The 23,212-nt window shown below is 40.2% G+C and overlaps 4 protein-coding genes across 5 annotated transcripts in view; 1 reads left to right on the plus strand and 3 right to left on the minus strand.

The window, feature by feature from the left end:
- Window positions 1–1,166, minus strand: part of ifngr1 (interferon gamma receptor 1) — a 10,900-nt gene extending 9,734 nt beyond the window's left edge. For both annotated transcript variants that reach the window (XM_063883154.1, XM_063883152.1), the window contains exon 1: window positions 893–1,166. In XM_063883154.1, coding sequence (XP_063739224.1) covers window positions 893–956 — 64 coding nt within the window. In that variant the 5' untranslated portion in view covers window positions 957–1,166. The remainder of the gene's footprint in view (window positions 1–892) is intronic.
- A 1,454-nt stretch (window positions 1,167–2,620) lies between these two features.
- LOC134865191 (small integral membrane protein 28-like) lies at window positions 2,621–5,066 on the plus strand. Its single transcript, XM_063884648.1, has 2 exons — window positions 2,621–2,842; window positions 4,278–5,066. The coding sequence occupies exons 1-2, from the start codon at window positions 2,744–2,746 to the stop codon at window positions 4,689–4,691; spliced, it is 513 nt and encodes a 170-aa protein (XP_063740718.1). The 5' UTR covers window positions 2,621–2,743; the 3' UTR covers window positions 4,692–5,066.
- Window positions 5,067–8,070: 3,004 nt separating this feature from the next.
- LOC134864981 (alpha-lactalbumin-like) lies at window positions 8,071–11,704 on the minus strand. The gene is made up of 5 exons (XM_063884356.1): window positions 11,224–11,704; window positions 10,179–10,385; window positions 9,061–9,124; window positions 8,341–8,385; window positions 8,071–8,215 (listed from the first exon to the last, which is right to left on the minus strand). The coding sequence occupies exons 1-5, from the start codon at window positions 11,381–11,383 to the stop codon at window positions 8,143–8,145; spliced, it is 549 nt and encodes a 182-aa protein (XP_063740426.1). The 5' UTR covers window positions 11,384–11,704; the 3' UTR covers window positions 8,071–8,142.
- A 4,233-nt stretch (window positions 11,705–15,937) lies between these two features.
- Window positions 15,938–19,623, minus strand: LOC134864007 (uncharacterized). The gene is made up of 5 exons (XM_063882733.1): window positions 19,458–19,623; window positions 18,553–18,735; window positions 17,115–17,669; window positions 16,936–16,999; window positions 15,938–16,208 (listed from the first exon to the last, which is right to left on the minus strand). Exons 2-5 carry the CDS (start codon window positions 18,710–18,712, stop codon window positions 16,142–16,144), a joined length of 846 nt encoding a protein of 281 aa, XP_063738803.1. The 5' UTR covers window positions 18,713–18,735; window positions 19,458–19,623; the 3' UTR covers window positions 15,938–16,141.
- Window positions 19,624–23,212: the final 3,589 nt, after the last annotated feature.

A 23,212-nucleotide genomic window follows, 5' to 3' on the forward strand; every position in this document is an offset into this window, starting at 1 on the left:
CAACAGTTTATATGATAGTGTTGCTCAAATCTCAAAGTTTTATCAAAACACTATTTCTTACAAGGTAAAAAAAACTCAGATTTTACAAGTATTTAAAAAAGTTAAGATGCATTTACCTATATTATATATAACTTTGTTCATAATTAAGGGGAGGGTTTAAATGAAGCAGACGAAAGAAATGAATGAATTGAGAGTATTTTCATCGTCTACCAAATGTTGTGTCATTTAGTATGTGTATTATTTTATTTGTAAAAGACAGTCAGGGTCCAAATTCATGTCTGACTGCTGATTTTTTTACATTTAAATGGCAAATCCAGGTATGAATGTATAAAAAGGTATATCATTTTAAGATGTTAGTGTAGTTCAAAGAGCAACATGTATTCAGTAATGGGAAATAACAAAGTACATTTACTCAGGTACTATTTTGACTTACATTTTAAGCTACTTAATACTTTGTACTTCTACTCATCTTAGAAGGAAATACTTTACTTTTTACTCCACTACATTTAACACTTCGTTATTTTTTTACAAATAAAACACATGATGTCCTTACGTGTTATGATGACCTACTAATACTGTACTACAAAAGTGACAACAATTCTCAGTTTCCACTGATAGAACCGTACTAATATAACATTATATGATTAAAATACTGTACAAAAAAAAGAGCTGCTTGTCATGTGATGTGTTTACATGTCAGAAAGCTTATCAAAGTAACAACATTTCTCCTTTTCAGTGATAAAAACAGGTTAAAATAATAATATCATATGATAAGAACACTGTTAGAAGAAACACTCTGCATTATGATTTGTATTGTTGACACTTGAAGTTGATTTTACTGATAAAACTTCTCTTAATTCATGAATTGTACTAGTAATTCACTGCCACTTACCAACAGCAGCAGAAACTCCTGACACCAGAAGCAGCAGGGCCATGATTGCACCATCCGGCATCATGTTGTCAGGCCTTCAAACGAAGAGACTAAACACCCGAGAAAAAACGACTTCCTCCTCAACGAGGACAGAATAAAAACATTGGAATGAAATCAAACGACGCTTTATAAAAACACATTACAAACGGAGACTTCTCTAAGTTTTCTTTCCAGTGAAGTTCCTGAATGACAGATTCATTTATCACATCCTCTTTCCAGCCGGCGGGTGTGATTGTAAGAGTGGTGAGAGCTGATCAGAGCAGATAACCTGAACACCTTGATGACGTCACCGGAAGCCGTACCTTCAAAATATTTGTATTTAATTATATTTTCTTTATATTGTTTATGATATTATTTTCTGGATAACATCATAGTAGATGTATGTGTTTCATTTGAGTGGGGTTTACTGCCTCTTCCTGCACTGTATAGCATTTGCTATCTGTTATGTGTATTTTAAATTGTTAAAAATAAACTAAAATTAAGATAAAACGAGGAATGAATGGGAACAAAACTAAACAAATAGATGAATATATTAATAGGACAACACCTCATGTAAGTAAACCCTCCCGTAAATCCGGATAATGTGCGAGTATCGTTTAGTTTTTCTGTAGAAAATATAACTATGCAAAGTCAGTCTCGTCATTAGTGTAGCTTAAGTTAACCACAGACGTTGTGGTTAAATGGCAAGAAGTTATTTCGGAATCCAAAAAGAAAAGACACAAAACAGATGCTACTCTTCCATGAAAGTGGCTAAATAAGTAATAAATCAAATACGAGTCGTTGTGATTTCCGGTTGTGTTTTTCCTTTTGCACAGGTAAATCAGTTTCTAAGAAAGGCTGGTGTTTGTCGCCACCTGCTGTTAACTACCTGACTCTGCACTAATTAATTACGTTGGACAGAACTCGAAGAGAACTACGGAAGAGTATTAGGCCCAAGTGTGAAAAAATGTAGTGATCAGAAAAAGAAATCACAAAACAAATAGTTTAAAAAAACAATTTAGAAATAAAACAAGTGTTTCTGATTTTCTGGAGTCAGTTTTTCAATATATATATTTGTTTTATCTGACTGTTATCTGGGGGAAAAGAGGATAATCCTGACCTTAATCTGAAACAATATGCTGTCAAGAATTGGAAATAGGTTTTTGCTCTTCCTACCCTCTGTGCTGTCATGGCAGGACTGACTATTTTTTTCCTCTCTGCACACTCAACTCGACACGTGCTGAGTAATTACAGCCTCAGCCAGTAATCCTGCAAAGAGGTCGACTACAGACAGATGTTGAGCCGCACAGCTGGGTGGTCGTGTTTCATCAGCATGAACTACATTTGGAAATATAAATCAGAAAGACTGATGTCAGTGCCATTTGTTTAATGTGTGTGCTTTTTTCCTCAATTGTGTTCCACATGTCTGAGATTTGACCTTCAGAGGACCTTTTTCTGTCACTGAGCTTAAATATCACACACACACACACACACACACACACACACACACACACACACACACACACACACACACACACACACACACACACACACACACACACACACACACACACACACACACACTTTAATGTAGGGCATCTGCACGGCTTTGTGTCACATCATCGACCTGAATCCTTTTACTCTGATGCTTCATGTGTCAGCATGTGAGCAGCTGCTTAGTTGATGCACCCCCCCCCCCACACACACACACACATCCTCCCTACCTCTCTTGCTCTATTTGCTCCACTTGACCACCACTGGATGTTTAGTTGATCATCGTCTATTGACTCACAAACACTTCTCCATCTCATCCACCTCCGTCCCCTGAGCATCATGCGGGTGTTGCTGGAGAGCAGCTGGATGCGCTTTGGACCTGCAGGCAGAGGCTCGTACGACTGGGTGACAGGACCCCCATCAGCCCCGGAGAAACAGGTGTGTACGGGTAGAGCAGCAACGTAAATACGAAGATATTTCCACCTGCCATCCTTAAAATGTACCCTAAATTATGTGGATTTAAAATGATGTCAACCTGACCTTTTTTTTATATACACAAATTAGGCTTGATAGATTCAGAGACTTTTGGTAAAATAAGTACTTTATTAATCCCAAACTGGTTTTTGTTTCGGCAGAATAAAACAAAACAATGTATATATATATATATATATACATATATATATATATATATATATATACATATATATATATATATATATATATATGTATATATATATATATATATATATATATATATATATATATATATACATTTATACAGTTGACTGTGAAGATTTGGTATCATAATATTAAAATCTTACTCAAACAAAACAATAAAATGTGTTTGTAATGAAGAACTCAAAAGTATTGATTGAAGAAAGTCAACAACCTTTAAATGGCTGAAAAAGTTGAATCTCAAGTTTAACATAAATATACTTTTAGATCCAGGTTTTTATTTTCTTAATATTTGTGCTCTGTGTTTTCTTTTTTAAAAGTTACATCCCAAATCTTTAGCATGTTGAAAAATACGCTCTCATCAAATTCAATACATTTAGTAACCATACTTAAGTATTTAGATTTTTCGTTCTCCCTTTCTCTCTCTTAAAATCCTTTAAGCCTCATTCAGTGTAAAGCCGCAAACTTTTAGGACAGCACTTTGTGAAAAAGGACTTTGAGAATTAAAACTGCAGTCCATGCTGGGTCACGCAGGCGGCTTTAACATCAAATTGGGACACAGTGAGCCGCACAGCCTCGGGCCACATGTTGTTCTCACAGCTGCAGGTCGGACTTTAGAAAGTGTGATGAGCACTGATTGACAGCTGTTCCATTCCAGCAATACTGTGCAATATAATATATTTACAAACACTTCAACACTGATGACATGGACTCTTCGACATGTCGACGTCAGACTCTGGGATCGAACCACTGACCCTCTGACTGCTGCCCCCAGTTAATCCCCTGTGTTGTTGATGTTGATCTTCCTGTTCTTTCTCTCCTCCTCCTCCTCCTCCTCCTCCTCCTCCTCCTCCTCCTCCTCCTCCTCTTCCTCCTCCTGAGGTAGTAGCTCTCTCTGTATGGACTTGGCTTCAAGTTCAAGTCCTCATCAAATTTTTCTCTGGCAACTCTCCATAAACTTGTATGTTAACTGTTGAGCCCAAAGATAATATAGTGTGTGTGTGTGTGTGTGTGTGTGTGTGTGTGTGTGTGTGTGTGTGTGTGTGTGTGTGTGTGTGTGTGTGTGTGTGTGTGTGTGTGTGTGTGTTTGTGTGTCTGTACTGTTTATATACAGAACTCGCTGAGTGAAGTGCAGCATTTCCCTCGTGGATTAATAAAGTGCTTCTCCTTTTAACCTTTTGTCTTCTGTCCTTGCCAGGGCTTTAACTGGAGTGGGTTTGACTTGGGATGGGACCGAAAGAAGGAGCTGGTCCTCTACGTCATCCTCCCGGTCTTCAGCGTCGTCCTGCTGACTCTCCTGGTCGGTTTATTGTACCGCCGGTGTTCCCGCAGAAAACTGGGCCTGACCAACATCATCGCTCTGGACCTGCAGGACGCAGAGAGCAGCGCCGAGATCCTGTCCTCCCTGACCAGGAACTCCAGCACCAGCTCCATTGTGGACCACGACGGGGTCTTCGTCATGGTCTACCTGCCTCCACCGTACGAGGAGTCGCTCAGCAAGATCTCCCGGGCCGCCAGCATCCGCAGCTCCAGAGACACGGAGTCCATGAAAATGGAAGACCTGGAGGCCAAGCTGTGTCCCGAGATCAAGGCCAGCGGGAGATATGTGTAGAAAAGACATTATAATAACCTCGATATTTTTATAACTTTGTTGTGTCTGTGTTTGCTTTTTGTATGTCACATATCACTCACTTCTGCAGCATTTTAGCCTCTTTTAGCTTTTAGTTGTGGTTTTACAAACACAAGACAGGAAGTAAAGACAGACGTGACACAAGGGGTGGGTTTTACAAAATAAAACAGGGAACAGAATATGCAAAAAGCCATCAAACCAGAGCTGTGTGTTCCACATGAATTCATCAGATGGTCTGAAACCCAACTCCCAGAGGATGGTTCTGTTGCTCTATATCTGCTGGACGTGTCCGTGCGTTGGCTTGTCTTTGGACTTTTGTTGCCCTTATGTGTCCAAACATCAATAAATGCATTTTTAAAGGAGTCACATGATGCATTTCACTTAATAGATGAATCATACTTTTGATTATTTCACTGTAAACAACTTTGTTTTGGTCCTTATCAGCGTTTGATTAGAAGTTGCTCAGCTGAGCACATCAGGGCCGGGCCTGCAGAGAGGAATAGTTAATAAACCACAGATGCCAGTGGGATTCAAACAGTTAAGCTACTGTGAGTAGGATTCATCTTCTAGAAAACCTGAGTATCTGAACTAAATGTCATGGCAGTTCTTTGTCCAAGATTTGTCAAGTTAATGTTGAGACCTATCACAGGATAAGTGAAAACTCTGACCTGTTTGAGGAAAAGTCTAAGGATTACTAACATCAGTAGGATTCATTTGTGGATTTGTCACATTTTCCAATGATGTACAAGTTAGGGATTCCTCAAAACCATTGGGAATAGTTGGCCACCATCGATATAGTGTTTACCTATTTGTATGGGAGGTGGTGGTGAAGACCACATGGACGTGGATCGGGAACAGGAAGGTCACAAGTTCAAGTTCCTGTTTCTTACCTACTTTCTATGAAACCATTGAATCGAGTTATTTCACTTTAAGCTCGAAGTGGCTGAGGATTCATCCTATAGGGAACATGACTTACCAAAGGTCAATCCACAAGACACTAGTCGAGACAAATGATCAAGTTGTCTCTCTCATGGAGGGGCTAAAATAAAAGTCGTATAGGACCTCACAAGTATTTAGGATTCATGAATGGGAACTCTTAAAGGTTTGACCAAATTAGACATCTTGCCAAATGTGCAAATCTGAAAGAATGTGAACTTTATGTTAAGTGCTGCTCAGAAAAACTCACTATTCTATGGCCACCATATATATCTGTACCAAATTCTTTACAATCTGTTAAATAGTAGTGAAGATATTTCTGTAAAGGCAGGAATATCAAGCAGCTGGTGGCACCACGGAAAAAGTCACCATGATTTATGTTGTGGGGATCATAAACCGAATTTCATGGCAATCATTCAGCCGGTACCAGTGGACTATAGATGAGTTAATACACATATAGGAAAGACTGATACGGAGCAGCATGTTATGTTAAGTGATGGTTAAACATAGTGAGTATATGAGAAAAGGCGAAGTGCAGTGACAGATACAGAGGAAAGGCTGACCTCTAGTGGCGAGATGTCAGAACAACAACAACAACAACAACAACAACTTTCTCCAGCAGAAACTCAAAATAAATTCAATCGTTTCAGCTTTTTTTTTGGAGGCAAGCAGCTTCGAACACAACCTCACACTTTCAGGGAATAGAGGTAACATTTGGATACGACATACTGCCCCTGAAATTACATCAAGCCCTAAATCCTTCTGCAGTTTGTGGGTCAGTGTTCAGGGGATTCCTCTAAGCTGTGGAAGATGTAGGTATTCAAATAAGGGTCTGATTATATAACCGTAAAGGTGGTGCAAACATAAACAACATGAGGAAATAAGTTGTACGATGAAATCAAAAATAGAACTTTATAAACACAAAATATAAATATACAAAGTACAATGAGAACTGCAGTAAACTATATTTAAAAGTGAATATATTTTCCCATCATGGCCCCGGGTAGACCCCCACACATATGACAACACAGACTATAGCACCCCTTGTATATATATATATATATATACTGTATATATATACCGTTAATAACTGTGTAATATATACCTGGCTCGTGAGGCTTTGTTTACAATGATTAAAAACATCTTTCAGTTTTGCAAATCAGTTTCTTCTTTCTTTTTTTGGGGGGCTTTTAGCCTTTAATCGGATAGGACAGTGGAGAGTGACAGGAAGGTGGGAGAGAGAGTCGGGGTGGGATCCGGAAAGGACCACGGGTCTGGAATCGAACCCGGGTCGCCGGCGTACAGTGCAGGTGCCCCAGCCAGTTGCGCCACGGACGGGGCCTTCTCTTGGTTTTTTAGTCTTGTCTTTCTTCCCTTGTACCACTTATACACTATCAGGGTGACACTTAATAACATAAACCGGACGTCTAGAGGTTGGGGGGGTTGTTAACCATCAGATTAGACATTTCAGACTTTTAGTTGTCATTTTTAAGGTAACGGTAAGGTTTATGAGGTTAGTAATGACAAGGGAGAAAAGTGTGCAGGATGGTGTTGTTGAGAATAACATTATATAAATATATATATATTTATCATATATATTTATATTATAGGTCTCAGATACAGAACCTGGCTCTGATTGGCTGAAACACCAAACTGATTATTGCAGCATCCCATAAACCCATCTGTTTCAGCCCTGTTCCAAAAGTGCTGATTCTGTGTGTGTAGCTTTAAATGCTAAAGAGTTGCTGCAGGCCACGCCCCTCTGAGAGATGATTGGTTAAAAAAAAACACAATGGCGCTCTAGGAGGAGAGTCCGGCGATACGGTGGGTGGGGCTTACCTTGGTTGGTTATTGGCTAATGGTTACACCACCCAAAAAACCACTGTGACCTTTAACATACCTGGTGTCTCAGAGGAACGATGCCGCTCTTCTTAGAGTTCAGGTTCGACGGGTCAGAGAAGACAAACTTGGTGTTGGGAATTTTTCTGCAGGCTTTAACTTTTTTTGTGTCATTAATAACTCTGTAAAAACAATAACTGTAGGTTGAAGGTTATGTATGTTCATCTCTCTGCTGAAGGAATGTAGTCTGACTTCTTTTTGGAGAGCAGGAGGTCTTTAAGGTTTCTGCAATACCAGATTTGATCCTCTGTATTGGGTTTTAGTTTTTTCAATACAAAAAGCAATCCGTTTTAATTTAGCTTTTGTAAAAAACACCTTTTATTTAAATTAGATAGTGGTCCTAGACAAGATCAAATATAAATGGCACCGGGAGGATAGTTTGTATCACAGAATACAATAACTGCTACCCCCGTAGATATTCCCCACAGCTCAGGACGCCTGGTGTTTCAAATAAGGCTTTCTTTCATGTTTGCAAAATAACAGAAGCAAAATGAGACGGGTGGTGTGGAAAGAACACAACAAAAGGTTCATGATGCTTCACTTTATTAGAGCTATAATTCACCTCTCGTTTGAGGAACAGGTGAATATTCCAGGATATTTAGGCCACCTGGCATTCATTGAAGTAGTCCGGGTTCGGATGGTTGCAGTCCGGCTGGAAGAGGAGCTTGACCCTGCAGAACAACAGGAGAGATCCACAGTTCACACGTTGTTTTTCTTAAGTCATCTGCGTGTTGAAATGGCAATTTAAAAAGGTAGAAAACATGCAACGTAGAGGCTGTTATAAGATATGACTCACATTCTCATAAACTCTCCTTTGCGCCTCCACCTGGAACCGTTCTCACTGTGGAAACACTCACAGTTGTCATTCAGAGCGCTTTCATTTAGGGTTTGATTGAACATATTTTATCAGAGCATGCACGATTTTTCTTTCACCTTCACTCAGAACCGTCTTTTGTGTCTCACTGTTTTTCTTACTTGTTGGATGTTTCACCTTCACTCTGCAGAATGACGTACGTACGCTGTGATTTTAAAGTCACCTCTTGTGCAAAATCCACTTCTTCATGTCTTTCAAACATAGATATTTGTCCCCTTTGTGTTAAGAGATTCAGAAAGTTTCAAGAACAGACTCCCTCTCTTTTTGTCCTGATCCATCGATACAAAAACCTGTCTGAAATGAGCTGATCAGATTTTGGCCACTTTGTGATGTCATAGTGTTATTTAAGGTTGTCTAACAATTAGCCACTAACCAACAAAGGTAAGCCCCGCCCATCTGATCACCTGGACCTCCTCCCAGAGCCCCATTGTGTTTTTTTAAACCAATCATCTCTCAGAGGGGCGTGGCCAGCATCAGCTCATTAGCATGTAAAGCTACACACACAGAACAGGGCTGAAACAGAGGGGTTTGTGGCACGCTGCAATGATCTGTTTCGGCATTTTGTATTTATCTGAGACCTTTAATCTATTGTTGAGAGAGAGTATAATAAGGGACCTTTAGGTGTGAAGAAAAGTAACTTACAGGAGTTTGCCGATGAGCTTCAACACGCAGCTGATGTCATCTTGAATGTCGTCATCCAGCAAGTCTGGAAGGGAAACATATTGACTGCTTTAAAGGGATGTTTTAACTATGGTATACAAATGTGTTGTGCTTTTTCCAAACTAGAGGAAAATACAATTTAGAGCGAGCTGTCCCATAAACTCACACCTCACACACTAACTTCTACTACATTCACACTTACTCATACAGAGACCACAATATAAGAGGGGGTTCAGTATGCCCACGGACATGTGCAGTTCTTGTAATTTTATTTGGTTTGCTACCTACTCTTCTTTCTGTGTCTTTGTATGCACATATACCACAGCAAATACCTCATATGTGTAAAGCTAAGTGGCGATAAAACCGATTCTGATTCTGTGACACTGTGCTTGGACCCCGCCTGTGGCCCCCCTCCAAAAGAATAAATCTATGATAATGTAATTTGTGATGGTGGTGCAGCCACTACTGTACTGTAACCTGGGAAAGAAACGAGGAATGTTTCTTTAAGTGACGTAATTTAAAAATGTTCAACCAAGTCACTAAAAAAATATCGACACATTTAAAGAAATAAAATAAAAATAATGTTTGGCTGCATAAACAATGTGTTTACTCCCCAAACTGCATTGGGATTGCTGATAAAGTAAGTAACTGTCAAATTCCGTTATTAAACAAAATCCAATAATAGTGTTTTATATTTTTGTGGTTCATTGTGACTTTATTCTGATCTGAAAAAGCACTGTCTTTGTCTCCCTTGTCAGAGCACACACAGTGAAATTGGTCCTCTGCATTTAACCCAGGTGTCCGATGCCTTGCTCAAGGGCACCACAGCAGGGCCTAGGAGGTGAACTGGGACCTCTCCAAGTAGCAGTCCACTTCCCATACTTTTCTAGTCTGTTCGAGGACTTGAACTGGCGACCCTACGCTTCCCAGTCCAAGCCCCTACTGACTGAGCCACTGCAGGACATTGGGAGTGCCCCTCTCCTTCATTACCTGGCCCCAGCACAGCCAGTAAAATAGGTCATGAACCCACGCACACTTTGACATATTGACTGCAGGGAATGGGGATTGAACCGCTTCACCACAAACTGTTCTTCACTCACCGCTGCAGAAGACCTCACAGATGCGGTTTGGAGACAGCGTGGCCCCGCTGCTGCAGACCAGGTGATCGCTGAGCTGGAAGAGACCGTAGAGGGTCCACTCCTCCTCCTCTTCCTCCTCCTCGCTGCTGGACTGATGCTTACGGCTGGGAGTCAGCAGGTTCACAGAACTGGTGTTGAATCCTGACGCCTTCTCCACGTGGCAGAGAACTAACACAAAGGAGAGAAGAGAGAAACATTTACACAAACTGTAAAATAACTTTTGCAGTTTGGGGATTTTTCCATTGGCTTTTGGAAAGTCGAAGCAGAGTATCTCTTCACGTCTTTGCTTCATCAGTCTTCATATGTTAATTTGACCTACATTTGGTCTCACTAATTTGCAACTTGATAAGATAACTTCCTAAACGTTGGTTTTAAAGGTGCTATCCGGCAGTATGTTTTAATTAGTAGAAGCAATATGATCACGTTTAAGATATTGTGAGTCAAGTAGTTGTTTATTTAGTATGTGGCCGTGTAATAAACAGGACAATATGCAGCGAGGCTGTGATCAATGACCTGATGCGGTTGTTTGTCACTATTTATTACCCTGTGTCCTGCTCTCTAATATTACTCTGTGGTAATATAGCCATTTATACATTCTGTACAACCCTTTATGTTCTACAAGTCATCATTCACACAGAGAAATGTGCAGTTTCTGCTGAAGTTAGCTAACATTCACACAACTGGACTTATACCATACCGCACTGTACATTCTACATTTATTCTATTTAATATTCCACACCTTTCACACTTATTGCACTCATAATATCCAGCTTTATATTTGGTGCACGTATTTAGTCCCAAACGTATATTTTTTACTTTCCTTTTAAATGCTATTTTATTTTATTGTAATTACATTGCCTTGTTTTTATGCTGCTGCAACGAAAAAGTTTCATTTCAAAAATCATTAAAAAGCAAAGATACTAAAGTAAAATACTTGAGTAAATCTACTGCTTCTTCTCAATCTAGATACTTTAATCCACTGCACAATGCCACAGCCAGTACTCACTCTTAGCCAGTAGGTTATCAGTCATTTCCTGTCCTTTGGGCCATGATCCCACTGGCAGTTCTTTGAACAGCTGCCTCAGCTCACATTTGGACACCACTCTCCCTTCAGCCAGGCCGCAGCCCAGCGCTGACAGCAGAAACAAGCACACGAAGACCCTCATCTTTACTACAACTCTCTGGATGCATGATATTTATATTGTGTGCAGAAAAAAGTGCACCTTTTGTTCTGCTCGGATAAAAGGCCGCTCCCTTGGCGCCTGGAGACCGGGCTCAGGAAGTGCGGAGCATCTCACAGTGAGCTTTGTGTTTCTGAGGAACAAAGAGGTCGGGGTGGGGATGATCCGTCTGCCTGAAAACACCTTTTCTCATGTACAGGGCACACCTTCGTCCTGATGAAAAGACCTGACCCTAAGAGAAAAAAAACAAGCTGAGGCGAGACAGTTTATCTCCTCTCGTCATCATAACACATTCATCATTTCAGAGGATCTGGTGTCAGCACTGTGAATACAACGCCTTTCTTTAATATTAGTTTCATAAGCTATCACGTTAAACCCAACAAATAGAAAACAACCAGAGCAGCAAAACAGCAACACGAAGGTGAGCGGGAGGACAGCAGCTTCAGGGAATTAAGTTTTCCACGAAGGGTGTTATCAAGACTACCTCTGTTATGATGAAAAGTGTACAGCAGTGTTTCAGGGGGATCAATAATCTGTGGCTGTGTGTAAAGGAGAGATTTAATTCCAGTGAAAGAAATGTCGTGGGAGACGTGAGCCAGATTGTATCAGCCTCTTCTATTACATCAGAATACCAATTAATAGGTATCCATAAAACGTTAAAGATAAAAATAGAAATTACAAAAATGACAATAAACTAAAATACACACCCAGGTTGACATCAACAAGTACAAGTAACAGTATTTTATTTCAGGATTCAAACAAAACAAGTAACGTGTTATTTTTAACTAGTGTAGTTTATTATCATTAAAGAGACCCTTTTACTCATCTTCAGGATCATATTTGTTTGTAGTGTCTCCATGCTGTAAAGTTCAGAAAGCTCTTTATGTTTCTCATACTGCCTGTGCTGCAGCTCCTCTTTTCACCCTCTGATTGGTTATCTGGCCAGCTCTGTTGTGATTGGACAACCGCGTAGAGATGTCCCGCCCCTTAGCTTATCACGTACATCATGATGGAGCGCTAGCCAATACAAACAGTCGTTTTTGCATAGTGATGTCATTATGTCCATCCATCCATCCATCCATCCATCTTCTCCCGCTTTTCCGTCAGGGTCGCGGAGGTAACAGCTCCAGCAGAGAGCCCCAAACTTTCCTTTCCCTGGCCACATCAACCAGCTCTGACTGGGGGATTCCAAGGCGCTCCCAGGCCAGCGAAGAGATATAATCCCTCCACCTGGTCCTAGGTCTACCCCTCGGTCTCTTCCCAGCTGGACGTGCCTGGAACACCTCCCTAGGGAGGCGCCCAGGTGGCATCCTCACTAGGTGCCCGAACCACCTCAACTGGCTCCTTTCAACGCGAAGGAGCAGCGGTTCTACTCCGAGTCCCTCCCGGATGACTGAACTTCTCACCTTATCCCTAAGGGAGATGCCAGCCATCCTGCGGAGAAATCCCATTTCGGCCGCTTGTATCCGCGATCTCGTTCTTTCGGTCATGACCCATCCTTCATGACCATAGGTGAGGGTAGGAACGAAGATGGCCCGGTAGACAGAGAGCTTTGCCTTCTGGCTCAGCTCTCTTTTCGTCACAACGGTGCGGTAAAGCGACTGCAGTACCGCTCCCGCTGCTCCGATTCTCCGGCCCATCTCACGCTCCATTGTTCCCTCACTCGAGAACAAGACCCCGAGATACTTGAACTCCTTCACTTGGGGTAAGGCTTCATTCCCTACCTGGAGTGGACAATCCATCGGTTTCCTGCTGAGAACCATGGCCTCAGATTTGGAGGTGCTGATCCTCATCCCAGCCGCTTCACACTCGGCCGCGAACCGATCCAGTGAGTGCTGAAGGTCACAGACCGATGAAGCCATTAGAACCACATCATCTGCAAAAAGCAGTGGTGCAATCCTTAGCCCACCGAACTGCAAACCCCCTCCCCCACGACTACGCCTCGAAATCCTGTCCATGAATATCACAAACAGGATTGGTGACAAAGCGCAGCCCTGGCGGAGGCCAACCCGCGAACATGGTGTTTGTTATGGCCAATCCATGACTAGCACAGAAGTCCAGTAACAAACCACCACTCCGGTTCAGATCAGGGGGGCCGTTCCTCCCAATCACGCCCCTCCAAGTGTCTCCATCATTGCCCACGTGTGCGTTGAAGTCTCCCAGCAAGACTAAGGAGTCCCCTTCAGGAGCCCCATACAGGACTTCTTTCAGGGTCTCCAAGAAGGCCGAATACTCTGAACTGCTGTTTGGTGCATAAGCACACACAACAGTCAGAGTTTTCCCCCCCATGACCCGCAGGCGTAGGGAGGCGACCCTCTCGTCCACTGGGGTAAACTCCAACAAAGCGGCACTCAACCGGGGGCTTGTGAGTATCCCCACACCCGCTCGGCGCCTCACACCTTGGGCAACTCCGGAGAAGAATAGAGTCCAACCCCTATCCAGAAGTAAGGTTCCAGAGCCGACGCTGTGCGTAGAGGTGAGCCCCACCAGATCCAACTGGTAACGCTCCACCTCCCGCACAAGCTCCGGCTCCTTCCCCCCCAGAGAGGTGACATTCCACGTCCCCAAAGCCAACTTCTGTCGCCTGAGTCTGGTCCGTCGAGACCCTCTGCTTTCACTGCCACCCTTCTGGCAGCGCACCCGACCCCATCGTTGTTTCCCGTAGGTGGTGGGCCCGCGGGACGGAGAAGCGGAGGTGTTGCCCACGTTGCTTTTTCGGGCTGTGCCCGGCCGGGCTCCGTGGCAAGCCCGGCCACCAGACGCTCGCTGACGAGTCCTCCTTCTGGGCCTGGCTCCAGAAGGGGACCCCGGGCTTCCTCCGGGCCGGGTATCCTCGCTTCCAATTATGTTCATTCATGAAGTCTTTTTGAACCAATCTTAGTCTGGCCCCTTACCTGAGACCAATTTGCCATGGGAGACCCTACCAGGAACACAATGTTCCAGACAACACAGCCCCCAGGTTCATCGGGGCACACAAACCTCTCCACCACGATAAGGTGCTGGTTCTTGGAAATGTCATTATGTCTCAGATGTAAACAAGGAGTCCAAGAGAGGCGTTTGAGGCAGGTGGTTCTTTACAGATTAATATGAATGATGGTAAATATAATCTCCCTTAAATCAGACTTCAGTTCACCTGCAGTAAATCCAGCAGCTACCCTGCAGTATACAAAGCCATTCAAACTAGCTGCACCTTTACCAGCTCTGAGAACACTTTAATGATCAATCATTATAAAACATATCAGAGATATTATTCTGAAATGGACCAATCAGACAATGACTACTTTTACTGTCGCTACTTTAAGTACATTTAGAGGAGAGTACTTTCTACTTTCACTGGAGGAACATTTAGAATACTTTTACTGTGACAGAGTATTCCTACACTCTGGTACTTCTACTTTACTCAAGTACAAGACCTGAGTACTTCTACTTTACTCAAGTACAAGACCTGAGTACTTCTACTTTTACTCAAGAACAAGATCTGAGTACTTCTACTTTACTCAAGTACAAGATCTGAGTACTTCTACTTTACTCAAGAACAAGATCTGAGTACTTCAACTTTTACTCAAGTACAAGATCTGAGTACTTCTACTTTACTCAAGAACAATATCTGAGTACTTCTACTTTACTCAAGTACAGGATCTTTACTCAAGTACAAGATCTGAGTACTTCTACTTTTGCTCAAGTACAAGATCTGAGTACTTCTACTTTTACTCAAGTACAGGATCTTTACTCAAGTACAAGATCTGAGTACTTCTACTTTTACTCAAGTACTAGATCTGAGTACTTCTACTTTTACTCAAGTACAGGATCTTTACTCAAGTACAAGATCTGAGTACTTCTACTGTTACTCAAGTACAGGGTCTGAGTACTTCTACTTTTACTCAAGTACAATATCTGAGTACTTCTACTTTTACTCAAGTACAAGATCTGAGTACTTCTACTTTTACTCAAGTACAGGATCTTTACTCAAGTACAAGATCTGAGTACTTCTACTTTTGCTCAAGTACAAGATCTGAGTACTTCTACTTTTACTCAAGTACAGGATCTTTACTCAAGTACAAGATCTGAGTACTTCTACTTTTACTCAAGTACTAGATCTGAGTACTTCTACTTTTACTCAAGTACAGGATCTTTACTCAAGTACAAGATCTGAGTACTTCTACTGTTACTCAAGTACAGGGTCTGAGTACTTCTACTTTTACTCAAGTACAAGATCTGAGTACTTCTACTTTTACTCAAGTACAATATCTGAGTACTTCTACTGTTACTCAAGTACAACATCTGAGTACTTCTACTTTTACTCAAGAACCAGATCTGAGTACTTCTACTTTTACTCAAGTACAATATCTGAGTACTTCTACTTTTACTCAAGTACAACATCTGAGTACTTCTACTGTTACTCAAGTACAACATCTGAGTACTTCTACTGTTACTCAAGTACAAGATCTGAGTCCTTCCCCCGCGGGTCAGTATGATGCCATGATCTCAAACACACACATCTTGCAGCTACTCTTCTTTATTGAAAGATCACAATAACCATTTTCTTTGTTTGCTTTTTTTATTTTCAAACTCGTCACTGACTCAACATGTGAAACAAATGAACAAATTCAATCAAATCAAATTCAAACACAATCAAACCAGAACAAAGCAGCTTCGTTAAAGAAACATCACCCATTTCTAAAAAGACTTCACTTTTTTATTGTTTTGCTGTGATTTCCTGCAGGTAGTCAGCGTGTCTGCTGCTCATTGGCAGTCATTGAAGAACTTCCTGGTTGAATGAAAACACGTACTGCTGTACTTCAAAAAGGACCTGTTGTTACAAAGAAAAAAGGAAGACAGCAGTTACCAGATATCAGCCTCAAACATTATAGTCTTAAAGTTCACCGACTAAAACCAAAGAGCTACAGGATTTATTTCCCCTTTTCGATAAAAATAACAGAATAAATGTAGTTATTTATTCCTTTATTTAATATCATTTAAAAGTAATAATAACAATAAGATTATTAATCACAACAACTGGGATTTCTTTATTCAGTTATTTATAAATGAAAATGTTATTTATTATCCAAATAAACAATAATTCTCTTATTTATTTATTGATCTATTCATTCATTATGTATTATAATAATAAAGGGAAATAATAATAAATAATAATAATAATAAATTCTAATATAAATTAGTAATAATAATAATAATAATAATCATCATCATAATAATAACTGTTATTCATGCTTGTATAAATTAATAATAACAATTGTATTGATTTATTTGGGATATTAATGGCTGGTTTATATCTGTATGGTATACATTTATTTTGAGATAATCTTATGTTCTGTTAAAACTTTAAGTACGACATTCATAAGCATGAATATATATGCTATAAATACCTGTTTCAAATAAATAATCACCACCCACTGTAGAATTCATTTACATAAATGTGATTTAAAAAGTAGATTTCCCCTCTTTCCTCTGAATTTGAGTCATTATAATGAATCTAATCTAAATCAGATGACAGAGTAAAGTGTGCAGGCACTCACAGCCAGTGGCTGCTCTTCACAAGGCACTCAATGTCGTCCATGATGTCGTCATCGGTGAAGGAGTCTGCGTGGATAAAAAGATCACTTGTTAATGTGCACAAGTATGCAAGTACAAGTACATTACAAGTATGTAATCACAGCACGATTACATACTTGTTTTTGAGGGTTTAAAGACTCACCTCTGCAGTCAGCTTGGCAAACGTTATTCGACAAGTTATAGCCTGAATCACAGTGGATCTTATCGGAGAACTGGAAGATCCCGTACAGGCCGAGAGACTTGGGCTTCTTGGGCCTCTTGGGCTTCCTTGGCTTCATTGGCTTCCTCTCACGACTGGGGGAGCGCTTCTTACGTTCACCGCTGAGAGCATCGGTTGTGAGCTCTTGGTTTGCACTGTCGTCATTCTTGCTTGAGCTGTCGTCCTCCTCCTCCTCGTCCTCGTCCTGTTCCTCGCTGAACTCTTCCAAGAGATCTTCCAGGCTGGGGTCTTCCTCTGACAAATCAGCGTCACGCTTTGGTCTTTCCTTGTGAGTTTCATTGATCAGCTCCAATGGCTCAGTTATCGCTGGTCCTTCATCGATCGTGGGTTTAACGGTTTCAGGTTTAGGAGGTTCTGTCACGTCGACTTCAATGACAATTGGGACCATGGTTGGCTTGACTGTCGTAGTTTGGCGTTTACCGAGCACCGTGACCAGGTCAGTTTGCAGACCGGACCTACTTTCCACCTCACAGATTACTGCAGAGAACAGGAGGCAAGCAAGCAGAGAAAATCAATGAGTCCTCTTTCTTGAACTTTTTATTACTCTTCATTCGTGCACTTTGTCAAGCAGCGATTGTGTTTCTTCCTGGAAATGGGAGATTTTTAATGATATTTAATAGCCACATTCTCCAGGTATTTAACCAATGTCTCAAAAGTGATCAAGTAAAGATTAGGTAATGGTAAAAATAGACACTTCATTCTTTGTAAAATGATATGAAGCAAACAAGGAAATACACAAGATTTTGTAAATGAGTGGGACTATTTTTCTCTGATGTTACTTTTATTTGTTTTATTAATGTTTTATTATTCTATATTTGTGTCTTTTTGTGTTTAATTTCCTTGGTTTATTTTTAACGGCATTCTGTTTTTATATGATAACACTTTTTTTAACTTTGGTTTTGAAAGGTGCTATATAAAGAAAGTGTGTTATTTTTATTAAAATGATAATAATAATAAATAATATTATTTTTGTATTTATTTTTATTATCATTTATGTATTTATTTTTATTATTATTTATGTATGTATTTATTTTTATTATTATTTATGTATTTATTTTTATTATTATTTATGTATTTATTTTTATTATTATTTATGTATGTATTTATTTTTATTATTATTTATGTATTTATTTTTATTATTATGTATGTATTTATTTTTATTATTATTTATGTATTTATTTTTATTTTTTAATATTATGATTAATTTGTTTATTTTAATCATAAAGTTTATTATTATCATTGTCAATCAGTTATTCTACTTTGGCAGAGTTTTTCTTTTTCTTTCTGGTAATAGATCTATGAAGACATTCTATCAGATTGACTCTCTCCCCCAGGTTAACCAATCATTCATTAACCTTACATATGGCCAGGATCTTCTCCTTGTACTTTTCCAGTCGTTCTGGCAGTTTGAGATCCCCCTCCAGAGATTTTTTCATCTCACATCTGGAGACAGTCCTGCCCTCGGACAGGCTGGGCAGCAGAACGGCCACAGCCAACACAGCCAGCAGCCCCAGCTTCATGTCAGCGGCTCCTGCTGGGAGAACTAAAACATCACATCCAGCTGAGTTTACAGGTAACATGTTGGGTCCTTCAGTCGTGCCAGCGCAAAGAGGCCCTGTTAGGCTGATTGGGGTTTTCCCTTTCCTATAGTTTGTTGTTCTGTATTGTTTTAGTGCTTGTAAATGATCTGCAAAGTCTAAAATTCCTCCAACACATTGTACATGATAGGCTAAGGGGCGGGACATCTCTAAGCGGTTGAACAATCACAACAGAGCAGCGGGCTAACCAATCAGAGCAGACTGGGCTCTGGTTTCAGACAGAGGGTGAAAAGAGGTGCTGCAGCACAGGCAGTATGAGAAACATAAAGAGCTTTTTGAACATTAAAGCATGAAGACATGTCACAGTTACAGTGACCTGAAAATAGCAAAATATGACCTCTTTGCTTTGTAAATAAACATCAATAAACAAATAGTCATAAAAGCACACATCATATCATATAATGAGCAGATAAATACTAAGAATTAAGTTTTTATCAAATCATTTAAATTACTTGATCATCTCTATTCTGTTCCGCTCAAATAAGAAAGCAAAATGACCAATATTTCACATTTGTAAAAGAAAATGATATATGATTTAAAATACATTTCAAACGTAAATATAATTAACCTGGCGCTTACAGCACAGCAAAAAACAGCATTGACAATGCAGCAACACAAATCATTAAAATAAGAAATAAGAAAAAGAAGATATAAGGAAAGTGCTTACCAAGTTGTTGAAGTAAAAACGTTCTTTCTTGACTTTGTTGATGCAGCTTTATGTCTGGAGAGGGAAGCGTCAGGGTTTTTATATCCCTGCTTCAGCGAGGAGAACAACCTGCTCTACGAGTTGTCAGGTTTTTGACATGCTTTACCTGAAGCGCCAGGAAGTGGAATCAGAAACAGTTCCCTGAACACCTTGTGTGTTTATGTCTTAAGCGTCTGTTTTAAATCAGATGGTTTTCTATTATAGGCATGTCTTAATGTATGTACGCTGCGGGCTTACATCAGGACTGGATGCTAATTTATTGTTCACTAAATCTTTAACCTGGAAAGCACTTTTTACATAAGGTTGATAAGTTTTACAAAAATCTAATTATTTATTAAATGTTTTATTATATGTGTTATTTATTTATTAAATGATATATTAATTATCATTATATTATTATTTGTGTTATTTTTTTGCCTCACATTTCTGTCATTGGCCCCTCAACGCTCAACTAAAACACACTCATTGAAACAGTATGTTGTGCTTTAATACGATATGATGCGATAAAATACGACAAGACATGATGCCATACATTACAATGCAATACGATACAATATAAAACAATAAGGCAAGATGCGATAATATACGATACGATACAATTTGAAGCGTTGCAATATGATGGGAGGCAGTACGTTGAGATGCAATACGATGCAAAATGCTACGATACATTCTGATTCAATAGGATACAATGCAATACGGCACAATACAATTTCAAACGGTACAATACGAGAAATACAATATTGTTCGATACAATGCCATGTCAAAAGATGCAGTACGATACAAACCGCTACCATACGATTCAATACGATACGATATAAGGTACGATAATACTTTGTTGTCAGATTAAGTCAGATGTTTTTCTTGCATCACAGCTGCTCTGTTTGCAACATCAACAAGGACAAATAGAACAACAAGAAACAAGGAAACACACAGTGACATTACATCACAAACACTGAAGACATTACATCACAAACGCTGCAGACAATGTGCTTAAGTCCCTTTAACAAACATTTGGATTTGAATTCAACTCTAAAAAAAGAAGTATTTCATTTGAACACACAAAACAGCGCTTCACTGCGCTTTGAATAACCAGTGGGAAGCTTTGTCTCCCAAACTCACTAAAACACACACACCATTCCTGCTCTCTGATGGATGTGCTTTGGTATTTATTTTTGGTCAGAGGTTTTGTCAGAGTTCAGAAAAGATAAACACGTCACATGCATGAGAACCTGAACACAATCAAACCTGTTTCCAGGAAATGTCACAAAGAAAATGTTCCTCAAGTAGAAAATCCCCAAACCTGTTGAGATTACACAACTTCAACTTCAAGGAGAGCGCAGGCGCGTTCTTCAGAGGGGGAGGATCTCACGATTCTTCCTCTTGAGCATTTGTGTGAAGTGGTGAAAAACAGAGACAGAAGCTTGCTTACTTTATTAGTTTGTTCACCCTCCTGACTCTCTATAATCTGTTTGTTATTATAGACTGCTATTAATGATAATACTGATGATAAATCACTTATTTAATGACTGAATTGTCATCTCCAATGTTTTCCTAAACGTTTCAGATAATCAAACAGTGACAGGAAGTAAAACAAAGGACTTCTGTCTACAAAGAGGTCAGATTGTGAGACTGAAGTCAGAAATCTTCCCTATTGGCCTCCGGCCGTGGCGCAACTGGCTGGGGCACCTGCACCGTACACCGGCGACCCGGATTCGATTCCCGACTCGTGGTCCTTTCCGGATCCCACCCCGACTCTCTCTCCCACTTTCCTGTCACTCTCCACTGTCCTATCCGATTAAAGACAAAAAGCCCCCAAAAAATATCTTTTAAAAAAAGAAATCTCTATTTTTTTGACTTTTTTCTCAGAATCCTAAATGTGTTCTTAGGGCTGTTATTCTAAACTGAAAACAAACCAAAAAAAAAATCTGAATTCTGAGAAAAAGAATCACAATTCTGAGACTGATGTTTTTATCTCATGTGGCCCTAATCCTCTTACCTACTGTTTCCTGCCCAGGGATAACGTATAGCTAACTCTGGTAAAGTTAACAAGCTGCGCACTGTCCCTGACCAATAAATAACTATCACCTCTAGAACTAATCCTGTGAAAGAAGCATGAATACTTGATCACAGACAGGTGTTTCTCCTGTAGAGAACCAATCAAATACAAGTTGAATTTATACCGAAGAGGAAATGGATGTAATTGCTATGACAAGCTTGGGGAACGTTCCTCAAAATGCTGTGTCATCTCAATCAAATCCCCAACAATGACTTAGAGTGTAATGTATTTTGTTTCCCTGCAAGGTTAACCATGCAGAGGACTCAGCGTTCAGTGATGCAGTCTGACTGGTTCTCCGTCTCTGCAAACTCACACTCTTCATCACTTTGAGTCGTGAACACTTGAGCTATTTGTTTCATTGTGATTCCTGTTAGTGACATCCGCCATCAGGAGGAGACATACCGTACCTGAACAGGTGCTTCTCATGTTACAGCGCAGATGTATTTAGTCTTTACACGAAAACACTCTCATCTTACACACAGGGCGGTCTATCCATGTCACCTGATCACGCCTCAGAACTGTGTGCATGATGGACAGAAACAGCCCAAAATGTCCATGTATTAAGAAGCATACTTTCATATTATCAGTGCTGGAAGAGGTACTGTACTCAGATCCAGTCAAAGAAAAGTCTTTATCGCCTTTGTGGTGCGGGACATTTCCCAGACAGATCCAATTTCAAAGATAATAGTCATGTTCGTGCACACACTTCACATCTCTGCATTGATTGATTTTTTTAAAACGTTGACAATCTGGTGTGAAAGACTTTGTCAAGGCATAATATCCTGATGATACAGATGTATACCCTGTTTGGTTTCTGCCTTTTACTCAAAGCTTACAATGAATTCTTCCCTTTATAAGTTGTTTATTTTAGCTGTGGTTTTAATTTTACTTATATTTTTGTATTTTGTCTTTCGAATGCAAAGAAATTTGACATGTAATTAAGTGTGTGTGTGTGTGTGTGTGTGTGTGTGTGTGTGTGTGTGTGTGTGTGTGTGTGTGTGTGTTGCAGTGTGTGTGTGTGTGTATGCAGTGTGTGTGTGTGTGTGTGTGCACATTTTGGTTGCTTCTGATATTAGAAAAATGTTCTTTGTTCCTTCACAAATTCTTCCTGGAGAGCATGGAACAGGTTCTGCAGCAGTTTACTCGGAACCTACAGTGGAGGAAATAAGTATTTGATCCCCGGCCAATTTAGTTAGTTTACCAGAAATGTAGATAAAAAAAGAGATGAATTATTTGTATTTAATGGGGATATAAGTGTTTGATCCCCTTGCAAAACATGCCTTAGTTCTTGGTGGAGAAAGCCTTGTTGGACAGCACAGAGGGCAGGTGCTTCTTGTAGTTGGTCACCAGGTTTGTGCACATCTCAGGAGGGATTTTGGTCCTCTCCTCTCTGCAGATTCTCTCCAAATCCTTAAGGTTTGGAGGCTGATGCTTGGCCACTGGAAGCTTCAGCTCCCTCCACAGATTTTCTATGGAAGGTCCGGAGACTGGCTAGTCCCCTCCATTACCTTAAGGGGCTTCTTCTTTAGTCACTCCTTAGTTGCCTTAGTCGTATGTTTTGGGTTATTGTCGTGCTGGAAGACCTATCCATGTCCCATTTTCAGTGTCCTGGCTGAGGGAAGGAGGTTATCAGCCAATATTTTACGATACATGGCCCCCT

This window comes from Eleginops maclovinus, chromosome 5 (assembly GCF_036324505.1).
Source record: "Eleginops maclovinus isolate JMC-PN-2008 ecotype Puerto Natales chromosome 5, JC_Emac_rtc_rv5, whole genome shotgun sequence".
NCBI classification, from domain to species: Eukaryota; Metazoa; Chordata; class Actinopteri; order Perciformes; family Eleginopidae; genus Eleginops; species Eleginops maclovinus.

Coding starts and splice junctions, on each gene's coding strand:
- LOC134865191 (XM_063884648.1), top strand. CDS start 2,744: ATGCGGGTGTTGCTGGAGAGCAGCTGGATGCGCTTTGGACCTGCAGGC. Junction 2,843..4,277: donor CATCAGCCCCGGAGAAACAG/GTGTGTACGGGT, acceptor TGTCCTTGCCAG/GGCTTTAACTGGAGTGGGTT.
- LOC134864981 (XM_063884356.1), bottom strand. CDS start 11,383: ATGAGGGTCTTCGTGTGCTTGTTTCTGCTGTCAGCGCTGGGCTGCGGC. Junction 10,386..11,223: donor TGATAACCTACTGGCTAAGA/GTGAGTACTGGC, acceptor CCTTTGTGTTAG/TTCTCTGCCACGTGGAGAAG. Junction 8,386..9,060: donor AAGCTCATCGGCAAACTCCT/GTAAGTTACTTT, acceptor GTGTTTCCACAG/TGAGAACGGTTCCAGGTGGA.
- LOC134864007 (XM_063882733.1), bottom strand. CDS start 18,712: ATGAAGCTGGGGCTGCTGGCTGTGTTGGCTGTGGCCGTTCTGCTGCCC. Junction 17,670..18,552: donor GGAGAAGATCCTGGCCATAT/GTAAGGTTAATG, acceptor TGTTCTCTGCAG/TAATCTGTGAGGTGGAAAGT. Junction 16,209..16,935: donor GTGAAGAGCAGCCACTGGCT/GTGAGTGCCTGC, acceptor TTGTAACAACAG/GTCCTTTTTGAAGTACAGCA.